Genomic DNA, 14,393 nt, shown 5'->3' with positions numbered 1-14,393 from the left:
AAGTTGTCAATTCCAGGCTCAACCATGGCCTGGCACAAATCCATTAATTATAAGGAAATATAGTCCTAAGGCATCCAGTGAATTAAGGCTGTATTTTTGAATATCTATTCCTTTATTCTCCATCAAGGTAGCTGTAACTTGTGTATATGTCTCAGATTAAAAAATAAAGAAACAAACCAAAAAACTCAATAAACACCAAAAAACAATGTTAGATTACATGGAAGCCTTAAAACCTAGACACAAAGCTGACTGATTGTTTGACAGTAGTGAATGATTAAGTTTTAGGTCATTATTTAAAGAAAATTGTGCAATATGTTTTCCTGTTAGTAATGTCAGGTTTAAAGCAAGATAAGAATCAAATATCTTGTTTTACCATTTAATATTTTTTCTTTACAGTTCAGTTAAATTGACACTAACAATACCAATAACTTTTCCTAAGTTTTTAAGCACACTTTTAAGGATATCTTCATGGAATTTAAAGAAGCTGTCACTGAAAAAGTAAGATTATCTGACCTTCTGAGGAATCTGGGCAAGGGCTGATGCAATCACATTAGACTTTTCTTCTGTGAGGTTTTTGATCATTGACCCCAGAGTAAACACCACAACTCCATGTTTTCCAGAGCTTTGAACAAACTCTTCTAACTCCTGTGAGGGAAATAGTCTTTGATATATGAAAGTTGATATTTACAAGAATGTCACACACTTTTATCAATATGTCTGAATTCTTAGAACACTTCTGTTTTTTCGTATGTTAACCATTTCAGTGTACAAAATATAACCTGAAATCACTGGTTATTAAGCAAATTAAAAATGATTTAAATGGAGGTTCCCTTCAGCATGATGGAGAGGTGTGTGTGTGTGTGTTTACAAATTATTGACTACATGTTATCTTCTACCAATTACAGAGCTCTTTACATGTATGATTTAACTTAGATATATGGGAATCTTAAGAGATATGTATACATTTACAGATGAGAAAGCTATCTCAGTAAGGTTAAGTAATTTGTCCAAGTCTACGCAGCAGTAGCTGGCAGAGCCAAATTTCTAGTTTAAGTTAAATAGTTCTGGTGCTTCACTTTATATTTAGTTTTGGATGCTAATAAGATTATCATTCATTTTTCTGCTGAATCGCAGTCAGTATAATGACATACTTTTAGTATATTTACTTTTTTCTGTTTTCTAAATTTCAATTTTCTTTTATTTTGGTTATATTTTCTCTTCGTATAAGCTTCCACAAACACATTTAGAAATGAGGTAGACGTATAAATTCCTGACCATATAAGACATGCAGAAAGAACTATAATGAATACTCTGAGGTTAACAGTAATATAGTAGAAATATATGGTTTTCCATTAAAAATAAAAATATCATATCTAATTATAATGAAGTAAAAAGAAATCTTTTCATCCTATACTCTGAGGTTAACAGTAATATAGTAGAAATATATGGCTTTCCATTAAAAATAAAAATATCATATCTAATTATAATGAAGTAAAAAGAAATCTTTTCATCCTATGTTGAACTAGTAACAAAACTAATTCAACCAAATAAGAGAAGATAAAAATGTGTAAGACTTAAAGTGGAAAGACAAGGAAGAAATTTATATTAAGGAATTAACTCACATGATTATGGAGTTTGGAAAGTTTAATCTGCAGAATAGGCCATAAGGCTGGAGACTCAGATAAGAGCCATTGCTCTAGTTCAAGTCTGAAGGCTGTCTACTGGCAGAATTCTTATTTTGCTTGGGAGTGTTCAGTCTTTTGTTCTATTCAGGTCTTCAACTAATTGGATGAGCCTCAGCCACATAATGGAGGGCATATTTAAATGTTTATGTCATCCAAAAATATCCTCACAGAAACTTCCAGAATGATGTTTGGCTAAATATCTGGGTACCTGGCCCAGGTAAATTGATGTATAAAATTAACTGTTACACTGTATTTATAGATGTATTGATATAATATGCAAAGCTATCAATCACTTCAAATTTATTTTCAATTATATCGTCATATTCTTCAGATACTAGGAAATATTTTAAAAAGTATATAAAAACACATTTTCATAAATAATGAATAAACTTTGAAAAAGAAAAAGGAGTACTGGAGACTATTTCAATCCGATAATAATAAATAATACAAAATGAAATCTACTGACCTGCTAACAAAGTCAACAATAGAATAAAGTAGTGAGGCCAAAAAGAGAGCCATGAGTATGTGAAAGCCTCCTGTATGATAAGATGATATAATTCATTGGGATAATCAGTGAGAAAATATCACACTGAGTGGATGATTTATTAACTGGTGGTACAATAATATGTTCATTATTCAGACAAAAAATGGAGGTGAATATTTACCTCCTATCATGTATTAATTTAAAAAATCTGAATGGATTAAATGTATCATGTTAAAATATAATATTATACATTTAAAAATAAAAAATAGGAGAATGTCTTTTTAACCTTAGTAAAGAGAAAAATATTTTAAATGAGATTTTTAAAAGTACAAATCATAATGTATAAAAAGATGGATTTGATTACATCAAATTTGGTACTTTATGTTTAAAAAACGTAATTAGAGAAAATATTAACAAATATATGGAGTCATGGGAGAAGATGTTTGCAATGGCTAGATCAAGGATTTATACTTAGATATTCTAAATGATGGAAAGAATTGATATTACTTGAAAAAAAAAAGATTATCCAAAAATATACTAAATATATGAGTTTCACAAAGGGAAAATAAGGATAATTGATGTTTCTGAAACAATGTTCAACTTTGCTATAAATGGAGATTACAAATAAAATTCATCAGTGTGATACCCCTTTACCTCTGTGAAACTGACCCGTATTAGAAAATAGAATAATAATCAAGGTCTAGATAAAATGTGGAAGATGTAACCCCCTAAGCATTCCTGATACCAAAATTCTCTGCTACAGTCAGAATGAATGAAATGAATTTACAAATAGAAACTTGGATACATATGAAAAAAATTATATATACTAATAAGAATGAGAAAATGTGAATTATAGCATAACATCATTTATATAATTAAACAACTCAAATCATTTCTACATATAGTTTAAGGATACACAGTTATCTGTTTAAATTGAAATAAGGCCTAAATAGACATTTATCCAAAGAAGATATACAGATAGCCAAAAAACACATGAAAAGCTACTCAACATCACTAATTATTAGAGAAACGCAAATCAAAATTTCAATGATGTATCACCTCAGACCAGTCAGAATGGCCATCATCAAAAAATCTACAAACAATAAATGCTGGAGAGGATGTGGAGAAAAGGGAACCCTATTGCACTGTTGGTGAGAATGTAAATTGATACAACCACTATGGAGAACACTATGGAGGTTCCTTAAAAAGCTAAAAATAGAATTACCATATGACCCAGCAATCCCACTACTGGGCATAAACCCAGAGAAAACCAAAATTCAAAAAGACACATGTATCCCAATGTTCTTTGTGGCACCATTTACAATAGCCAGGTAATGGAAGCAACCTAAATGCCCATCAACAGATGAATAGATAAAGAAGATGTGGTACATATAGACAATGGAATATTACTCAGCCATAAAAAGGAACAAAACTGGGTCATTTGTAGAAATGTGGATGGACCTAGAGACTGTCATACAGAGTGAAGTTAAATCAGAAAGAGAAAAATATCACACATTAACACATGTATGTGGAATCTAGAAAAATGGTACAGATGAACTTGTTTGCATGGTAGAAATAGAACACAGATGTAGAGAACAAATGTATGGACAACCAGGGAGGAAAGGGGGGTGGGATAAATCGGGAGATTGGAATTGACATATATACACTAATATGTAAAAAATAGATAACTAGTGAGAACTTGCTGTATAGCACAGGGAACTCCACTTCACTGTACAGTAGAAACTAACACAACATTGTAAAGCAAGTATACCCTAGTAAAAAAAAATATTTTTTTTAAGTTCAATTTTTAAAAAAAGTATACTTGTCTTTATGTCTTTATTCTATACTTTCATCTATTTCTCTAATGTCAATGGTCAGGTTTTCAGAAATAACCCCTCTTCACAGAAGCCTTAGGCATCTAGTTTATAGTATTTTGATCCACCCCAAGTTCTGTTTTTCACTCTGGGTGATGTAATGCTCACAAAAAGCAGCCAGTAAAAAGTCATGAGTTCTTATTCCTTGACTACTAATGTGAGACTACTGCTTATGGAAAAGGCAAATCTATGGAGAAAGTTTTAAAAAATGGTGATTTCCAGAGATTTAGGGGCAGGGAAGGATGAAGAAGTGGAGCACAGGGAATTTTTAGGACAGTGGAGAGTCTGTATGACAGTATAAGGGTAGATACATGTCATTATGTATTTATCAAAATATAGAATGTACAACACAAAGAGTTAACATTTTTGTATGCAGTGGACATTGGTTGAAATTAACGTGAATGTTGGTTCATAAAATGTAACAAATGTGCTGCAGGAGTGTGGGATATTGATGGTTGGGGAAGCTGTGCATGGGAGGGGGCAAGAGATAGGTGGAACTCTGTACTTTGTGCTCCATTTTGCTGTGAATGTGTCTCTAAAAATAGTCTATTAATTTAAAAAACCATAAATACTAAATAAATCTGTTCCCTGAGATTAAACCAATGTATTTGGTAGATGCTTGCTATACACTGCATTGTACCACATTCAACATATGCAAATATGAACGAATCATTTTCCCTCACAACTGTTCCCCGTTCCTTCTTCTCCTCATAAATGATAATATTCTCTACTAAATTGCCTGTACAAAAAATAAATAAAGAAATGTAAAGAAATGACATGTACAAAGAAACAAAAAGCCAAGGATTAATTCTGGAACTCTCTCCCTTAATCTCTAGCATATCAGAAAATCCTATTGACTTTCTTTGTAAATACTTCCTAAACCTCTCCATTTATACTCAAAATTGTTATCATATTGTAGTTTGGATCTCTACAATGGCTTGCAGGAACTATTGCACTTCTATCTCAGCTCATTTCCCTCCTTTAAATCTTGCTCCATTCCAAACAATTCAATAGATAATATTTATGAAAGGGTAAGTTGTATCACGTTACTGCTTAAAAAGTATACATTGATCATTCATTGACCTTAAATTTGAAGTAAAGAATACTTAGTATTGCCCATTTGTTTATTTATAACCTATCCTCCGATCATCTCTCCAGGCTAATTTCTCTCCTCTATTCAAACCAAACAGGTCACCATTACTGAACTTATGTCAGGATTTTGGGTGGGCCATCCATCTCTATTTGATCTTTTCTCAAACTATTATAATTTCCCTACTATGTCCAGCTTTTAGACTAGGTTATGCAAAATAACTTTCAGCTCCAAAATCTCAGTTGCCTAAAACAACACCTTATTGTTACCAAGTCCAAGCTCGCTATGCTCACTGCAGGACTGCCCAATGAACTGAAGACGAGGTGCTGAGGCAAGGAATATGACTTTATTCAGAAAGCCGGCAAACTGAGAAGATGGCAGACTAAAGTCTCAAAATAACCATCTTATCGGGGTTTGGATGCCAGTTTCTTTTATAGCACAAAGTGTGTGTGGGGGAGATGAGGAAGTAAAGTAAAAAGGCCATAAGTTTTGCAAATATCACCTGGAACGGCCAGCCTCGGGGAGGGGATGTGTTAATTTCTTCTTTCTTGTAGCCATCCACAGGTGGACAGGGTCTGGATGTTTGCCTGAACAAAGGCACTTTGGTTTAACATTCAGGCAGAGGGGTAGGGTTCCCCAAGGCAAGCCATTATGTATAGACAGTATCCTTTTAGTGAACAAAAGCAGCAGAAAGCAAAGGTTAAAGTAAAAGAAACAGATACAACATGTAGTCAAGATTTGGCTCTTCCCTGTTATATTATTTCTTTCTCATGCCATATGTCCATCATTGAGCTGCAACTGTTATATATATTCTTTAACCAGGACTCAGATTAGCAGAGTAGCTACTCTGGAACACAGCCCAAAGACATCACAAAGGAAAAGAGAACTCTGGAGTAAGTGCACCTGATAATTGTGTTGGACCTGGAAGTGATACCTGTCACTTCAGTTTATTCTCATTGCCCTGAGAGTATTGGACAATTCCACTAAACTCAGGGGCTAGGGACATTACTGTTGTCAAATATGTGGCATATTTGATAAGCATCACTAATGATTACCACAATAATGTAGTAAATACTTAATGGTAATGTAATAGTCTAAGGTGGATAATTCCTGTGTCCAGGTTTTCAGTTTGAGGGTCAAATACTAAAAAATAATAAACTAGAAATGATTCCAGGAAGTAAATACTCAGAGAAGCAAAAAGAAGCACATTTAATTACCTTAGGTAGGGGCTTTGCAGGCTTGCAGTGCAGTCCTCCAACAAATTCAATGTTAGGTAAGTAAGGGAATGGAAATTCAAAATCCCAGTATGTTCGAATCAACCACATTTCAGCTTTCCCCATAATTTCACATAATGTGGTACATTTTCCTGAACAAAAATAAAAGACGATAGAGGGAAAACAATCTGATATGTTAAGTGGGACATGTTTTACTATAGAATTTGCTAAGAAAAATCTTTAAAGAAGCAATATTAGTTCTATGCAACCCATGAGAAATCAATAGGCCTTTGCCCCCCAAGAGCACACAATACTGAGATTATGAATAACCAAACACAGATTTAAGTATGGAACAAGGCAAAAGCCTGCTACTTTCTCTCTGCCAACAGACTCTTTCTGCTTGAGCTAAGCCTGAGTCCCACTCCAAGCTCAGAATCAGCATGTGCTCCTAGCAATGAACAAGAAATTCAGCCAGTGATCCCAGCCTACTATGGTAGAGTCTCCTCCTCTTCTGGATTTCCAATTTATCTCATCCTCATTGCTCCAAAACCTCTGATATCTTTTAAAAACAACTTTTGAAATGTATCCATCTTTTCTTCTGGTGTTTGGGACTATGCTTCCATACTTATTATATCCTATCAGGAATGGAAATCTTTTCATAAACATTTAAAAGTGATTATTCCTTTGCTGTACATAATTATAGCTCCTGTTTTACAAGACTTTGTCCTCTGGTGAAGAGAGAGCACTGCATAATAATTTCGTGATGAAATATTTGCTATTTTGACATATTTAGCTGGTAAACAGTACAAAAGGGTTACCTTTGAACTGAAGTGGAAACCAAGTGAACATTAACAGAATAAGAACTCAGATTAGTGACTCTGAATTAAATCATTTTACTTAGTTGGGAACCAGAGCTTCATTTTTTTTTTTTTTTTTTTGTGGTACGCAAGCCTCTCACTGTCGCGGCCTCTCCCGCTGCGGAGCACAGGCTCCGGACGCGCAGGCTCAGCGGCCATGGCTCACAGGCCCAGCCGCTCCGCGGCATGCGGGATCCTCCCGGACCGGGGCACGAACCCGTGTCCCCTGCATCGGCAGGCAGACCCTCAACCACTGAGCCACCAGGGAAGCCCCAGAGCTTCATTTTTGAATTCTATTCAATTACTGTGGTATAAGGAACCTTACCCAGAGTTTTGGTGTCCTTTTGAAATACGTACTCCATATCACTGATAGGAGGAAACCATAGCTATCTGGTTTCTCACTGCATGGCTTTTTGAATATTCTCCTTGATGTTCTAAGTGTGATAAAGTTTTGATCAGAAAATATAAGGCTTTTGATCTTACCAGGACAATCTATCTATGTAAGAGATCACAAGCAAATCTCAGTAATTTAGGGGTTTTATTCTGGTAATGACAAAAGTATTCAAAATCCAGTTTCAGACCCAGTACAGACCCCATATTGGAGCCTTATTTGTATCAGCCATGGGTATAATTTTATTCTCTTTGTGTGATGCTTTACTCCCACGCTTTTCTTAATGACAGTTTTATTGAGGTATAATTTATATACCACAAAATTCTTCTTTTTAAATAAACTATTGAGTAGTTTTTAGTACATTTATAACATTGTGAAACCATCACCATTATTAAATTTAAAAAATTTTTATTACTTGCAAAAGAAATCCTGTATCCATTGGCAGTCATTCTTCATTTCTCCCTCTTCCCAGCCCATGACAACCACTAATCTACTTTTTGCTTCATTTGCCTATTCCAGAAAAACCTTATTTAACTTAATATAAATGAAATCATACACTATGTGGTCTTTTTTGCTGCCTTCTTTCATTTAGCATAATGTTTTTCATGGGTCATCCACGTGGTAGTATGTATCAGTATTTCATTACTTTTTGCTGTTGAATGATATTTTTGTAAGGATATACGTCATTTTGTTTATTCATTCATTAGTTGGTGAACTTTTGGGTTGTTTTCACATTTATCTACTATGAATAATGCTGCTCTGAGCATTCGTGTATATGTTTTCTGTGGACATATGTGTTCATTTTTCTTGGTTATAAACCTAGGAGTAGAATTGCAGGGTCATATGTTTGGTTCACTTTCTTTCATATCAAGATGATATCTTTTTCCTGTTAATTCTCCACTACTGATTTAGTAATCTGGTGTGATTAATGCATCTTATTGAAATGAAGATAATATTGTAGGAGAAATAAAAAAATAATTGATCTGAATAAGGAGATTGTGAGAAAATATGTCAAATTTGGAAAAACTTTTCCAAATTTCCAAAAGCAATGCCACATTTGATATAATGCTGGAGCATTTGTTGAATGATTAAAGGATTATTTACATCTTCAGGAAAGTGTGCCTACATTTTATTTTGTTATTTATTATTGATTTATTTTGGACTTTTTTGTTCAGACACTGTGAAGTTAAAAAGTTGGTGTGCATATTTCTGTCTGGTAGAAAATATCATCCCCTAAATTATGATTTTATTGCTCTATTAGACATTGACCATTTTTGTGTCTAACCCAGTAGTATTATCCTAACATTCCTTTGTCTCCCAAAATGTTATATTAATATTTCCTCAAAATATTGTTTGAACCAGATACCTTCTTACTTGTTTTCTCCTCAATTATTTGAACATATCTATGACATGATTCAATTTATAATTGTATAAGTTATGAGTTACAGTTTTAAAATTTGAAAAATATACTTGGAATACATTTTATAATGGAGATACTAAATTGATACTGAATGATAATCTATGTCTAATAGCATTTTAAAATTTATGAGAGTAAAAGAAATTTTTTTCTTCTATTTACCAAGACTTTATTATTCTTTCTCAGATTATTGATATATTCCCCAAAAGAATGTTCTAAGCTGCCAAGAGCTAGCAAGGAATCAGAGACAGAGTTGTGTCCTATAACTTATGTCTCACTATAAAAGAGCTTCCAAAACTGAGTACAAAATTGCTGGAACCAGAGGTAAACAAATAACTTCAATACACCTGTAGATCAGTCACTGCTTGATCCATGGCTCAGAAAATGTCACTAGGATGAGATTTTAAGTTATCTTTTTTCGGTTTTGCCTTTTGCAGCTTGGACTGTGACTTTGGGTAAGTGATGGGTGCAGCAGTTTCTGTCCACATTTTTTTTTGTTTTAGGGTCAAGTCTAGAGATATAAGCACCTGTTTCTGTCACAGAGTGCCCAGAAAAATCCTCAGTGCAACATGTCGACCTTGATTAAGTTATATGCCTTTTTTGAATATATGGCATATTCCTGGGCAGCATACTTCATTAGAAGCACTCATATTGTTTGTGAGTTGTTGAAGAAATAATTTCTCAGAGGAAATTTTGAACAGATATCCAAAAAAGAAAAAAGGAAGTGGCTACATAAAATAATAGATCACAACCAAAATGGTAAATTTTAATTCTTTAGGAATAAAATTAATTTTTAGTAATGATAGGGTATTAGAGATACTTCTGTTAAAATATGTAACAAAGAAAACACTTTTAAAATTCATATGGAAGTGCAAAAGACTCCAAATAGCCAAAGCATTTGTGATAAAGAAGAACAAATCTGGAGGCATCACACATTCTGATTTCAAGCAATATTTTAAAGCTGTATTAATCAAAACAATGTGGTACTGGCATGAAAACAAACCCATTGATCAGCCCAGAAATAAGCCCATGCATATAAGGTCAACTAATATTTCACAAGGCAGCCAGAAATAGTGGAGGAAGACAGTCTTTTAAATAATTTTCGCTGAAAAAATTGGATATTCACATGCAAAAGAATGAAACTAGACCCACATTTTACTCTGCTACAAAAATTAACTTGCAAAGGATTAAAAACATAAATATAAGACCTGAAAACCCATAAAATTCCTAGAAGGAAACATGGGAGAAAAGCTTCTTGACATGGGTCTTAGCAATAATTTTTAAAATATGACACCAAGGAGCTTCCCTGGTGGCGCTCGTGGTTGAGAACCTGCCTGCCAATGCAGGGAACACAGGTTCGAGCCCTGGTCTGGGAGGATCCCACATGCCGCGGAGCAACTGGGCCCTTGAGCCACAACTACTGAGCCTGCGCGTCTGGAGCCTGTGCTCCGCAACAAGAGAGGCCGAGACAGTGAAAGGCCCGCGCACCGCGCACCGCGATGAAGAGTGGACCCCGCTCGCCGCAACTAGAGAAAGCCCTCGCACAGAAACGACGACCCAGCACAGCCAAAAATAAATAAATAAATTTAAAATATGACACCAAAAGCATAAGCAATAAAATTAAAAATAAAAAAGTGAAGACTACTTCAAATTAAAAAGCTTCTGAAGAGCAAAAGGAATGATCAACAAAATGAAAAAGCAACCTATGAAATGAGAGAAAATATTTGGAAACCATGTATCTGATTTGTCATTACCACCCAAAATGTCTAGGGAACTCGTAGAATTCGACAGCAAAAAAACAAACAAACAAAAATGCAAATAATTCATTTAAAAAAATGAGCAAAGGACCTGAGTAGACATCTTTCCAAAGAAGATATTCAAATAGACAACAAATACATATAAAGGTGCTCAGCATCACTAATCATCAGAGAAAGGCAAATCAAAATCACAATGAGGAATCACCTCACACCTATTAGGATAGCTATCATCGAAAAGACAAGAGTTAACAAATACTGGTGAGGATGTGGAGGAAAGGGAGCACTTGTGCACTGTTGGTGGGAATGTAAATTGGTGCAGGTACTTTGGAAAATAGTATGGATGTTCCTCAAAACACTCAAAATAAAATTCCTACTATACTCTCATGTCCATTGCATCATTATTTACAATAGTCATAATATGGAAACAATCTGTTTTCCAATGGGTGATGGATAAAGAAAGCATGGTTATATAAACAATGGAGTAATATTAAGTCATGAGAAAAAGGGACAACCTTCCATTTGCATAAACAAGAATGGAACTTGAGGAAATTGTGGTAAATGAAGTAAGTCAGACTGAGAAAGACAAATACTGTTTGATATCATTTAGATGTGGAACTTCAAAAAAAAAAAAGAAAAAAACGTTTCAGAGAATAGATTGGTTGTTGCAAGATCCTACGGTTGGAGGGTGGGCACAATAGATAGGTAAAGGTGGACAAAAGTTATAAACTTTCAGTTCTGGGGATGTAATGTACAGTATGGTGACTATAGCTAATAATACTGTATTGAATATTTAAAATGTGCTAAGAGAATAGATCTAAAGTTTTCATCTCAAGATAAAAAAGACTTTTAACTATGTGTGGTGATGAATGTTAACTAGAGTTATAGTGGTGATCATTTCACTATATATACAAATATAAAATCATTATGTTGTCCACCTGTGATGAAACAAAATGATTTTAAGGCAGGACAAGAAAAATTTAATGTAAAATTTTCTCTGCCATTTGAGCTACTACCCTGCTCCCCTTTAGTGTCCATTTTGCATCTGCATTGTACATTAACAAGATCTCCTTAGAAGACACAGGAATGCCTGCTCACAAACAAAACAAAAATGAAACAAACAAAAAAGCCAGTTTCCTCCTGGTGCCAACAAGGTAACTCCTTAGGATATAACATTCCTTCCTTAATCCCCTAAAGGGTCACAGTAACTCATTACTCGCTTTGTTGTCCTATGTAAACTGTCAATACATTACTCTGATGTATAACCCTTTGATGTAAAACCCTTTGTCTCAAAAACATATAACTGTGCTTTGACTTCTAATGGGTGAAATATTCCTCAGAGCTTTCTGAAAGACTGTCTCCTGGGTTATAATCCCCACATTGGCTCAAATAAAGCTGTCCATTTCTTAGATTGACTATTGATTAACTTTTTCATCCACACCTGAAACTAATACAATGCTATATATTAATTATATCTCAAAAAATCTAAATAATATAAATAGGATACTGCTTCCTCTAAGATAACTAATATACTATGCAAAATCATCCTTAACACAATTAAATAAAAGTTTCTTTAATAAAAAAATCAGGGCTTCCCTGGTGGCGCAGTGGTTGAGAGTCCGCCTGCCAATGCAGGGGACACGGGTTCGTGCCCCAGTCCGGGAAGATCCCACATGCTGCAGAGCGGCTGGGCCTGTGAGCCATGGCCGCTGAGCCTGCGCTCTGCAACGGGAGAGGCTACAACAGTGAGAGGCCCGTGTACCGCAAAAAAAAAAAAAAAAAAAAAAAAAATCAATTATGCAAAAGGAAAATTAAAGTGGTTACAGACTTGCTTAAATTGAGAAAAGCTTTGTGCTCAGGGTCAAAGCTCTCTAGTTGACCTCTAATGCAATTATGAATAGAACAATAACAAGATAACAATGGGATAAGTTTAAAAGTCTAGAAACATGGTCCGTTAGAGAAAAATATTCCTTGTTTCTCCTTTTGAAGACAAGAGCAAATGAAATCAAGATATATTTATTTATTTTCCAGTTTCATGCTTACCACTTTCCAAGCCCAGGAATCAGTCAATCAAGGCTTGATAGGATGCAAACAGAAAGCCTGAGAGACAGCAGGTTAATCAGAAAGAAAACAAGTGTATAAAAGGAGAAGTAGACAAGGGAGAAGTAGTCTAAGGTTATGGAACTTAAGCACACGTCAGATTTGGGTTTTCCAGATACTCTGGAAAAAAAATTAGTAGCATCAAACAGAATTTATGGAGAAATATAGAGAATATTCCTTCTCTGATATGTTTGCAGTACTCAATGATCTAAAAAAAAAAAAAGAAAAAGTTTAAAAAAAGAAAGAAAAAGAACTGTTTTTATTGTTTTCACTCAAAACAGTTAAGCAACAGGAGCTTGGGTCCTCACTTAAAAAAAAAAGTCTTTTGTAAGTTTTCCTACAGTCGGATAAATATTCACATTTTACATACGACATATGAATCATTATTACATGCAAATTTCTCTCACCTAAAATCTTGCTGTAATACTCATCCCATTCTGCAAATGCATAGTATGAAGACATCATATCACTCATTGTATACAATAACCAGTTCTCCAGCCTCTGTATAAAAGTCATGTTGTCTGTCAGTCTTGATGTGATGCCAGGAACATATGAAGAAAGCATAGGAAGCCTGGCACACAATCTCTCAATCACATTCCCATAGGAAAACCGAAAAGAGTATATAAATGGAATATTGAGGAGTTCAGCCACCAATTCCCCACAAAAGCTTAAAGGGTCAGCAATACAGATATCAAATTTAGCTGCCTGTAGCCTGCTGAGTAAATCCTTGTTTGTGACAGCACTGTCACATACTTTTTTAGCTGATGCTAAAAAATTTTTTATAACTTTTGTCATTTTCACTTGCCTGTCCCACCATGAAAGTTTCGGCAGTTCAAAAGAAAGTGTATAGAGATCAGCACTGAACTCTTCCATGAAACTTTTTTTACTTATTGAAAGTTGAAGTATCTCCACATTAAAGGGAATCTTGGTATGATCAAGCAGAGAACTTGTTGAAGGTACCAGGATGGTTATCTCATGTCCATGAAGGTGGAGTTCTTCCAGAATAACTTTTAGATTAATCCAATGACTAAAATCCATGGGCCATACAAGTACCTTCCCAGTCCTTCCAGAGTCAAAGAACCATAGATGCAGCATGAAAAGGACACAGAAGCCTTTCACAGTCTTCATGATATTAAGTTTGCTCAGACTAAATCTGGGCTTAAACCAAGTGCATGAAACTCACAATCCAAAGATTTGTACTTGACCCTCCCAATCAATTTATAGTAGGTTGGGCTGAACTTTGAGTTGTGTACTTTGTATTGAGGAGTAAAATGAAATGCAAGTGCCTTGATGGAAAAAAAATGTCAATAAAGTCAATAAAATAAGTTAGGAAAAAACAAACCTCAGAATGAGAGTTACCAAACTTCTTTTAGAGGATATCAAAAAAAGGGTGTGTGAAGTTAAACACAAATCCATAATAATTTCTAAATAATATTAAGAAAATCCATCATCATCTGATGCATATTCAAATAAGACTAGATTGTTTGGATCTTTTTCTCTGGTTTTATTTGAATGTTCTTTTGAACA

General features: G+C 34.5%; 1 protein-coding gene across 2 annotated transcripts in view; it reads right to left on the bottom strand.

Annotated features, from left to right (window-relative positions):
• LOC136123406 (UDP-glucuronosyltransferase 2B17-like) overlaps positions 1 to 14,060 on the bottom strand; it is a 34,272-nt gene extending 20,212 nt beyond the window's left edge. The window contains exons 1-3 of one of the 2 annotated variants that reach the window (XM_065877602.1): positions 13,274 to 14,060; positions 6,351 to 6,499; positions 514 to 645 (exon numbers count right to left, since the gene is read on the bottom strand). In XM_065877602.1, coding sequence (XP_065733674.1) covers positions 514 to 645; positions 6,351 to 6,499; positions 13,274 to 13,994 — 1,002 coding nt within the window. In that variant the 5' untranslated portion in view covers positions 13,995 to 14,060. Of the gene's footprint in view, positions 1 to 513; positions 646 to 6,350; positions 6,515 to 13,273 lie in introns of both variants that reach the window. The other variant, XM_065877604.1, reaches the window with a different exon arrangement.
• Positions 14,061 to 14,393: the final 333 nt, after the last annotated feature.

This window comes from Phocoena phocoena, chromosome 5, assembly GCF_963924675.1.
Source record: "Phocoena phocoena chromosome 5, mPhoPho1.1, whole genome shotgun sequence".
NCBI classification, from domain to species: domain Eukaryota; kingdom Metazoa; phylum Chordata; class Mammalia; order Artiodactyla; family Phocoenidae; genus Phocoena; species Phocoena phocoena.
The sequence above is the reverse complement of the archived record's forward strand: the minus strand, read 5'-3'. Positions and strand labels throughout refer to the sequence as shown.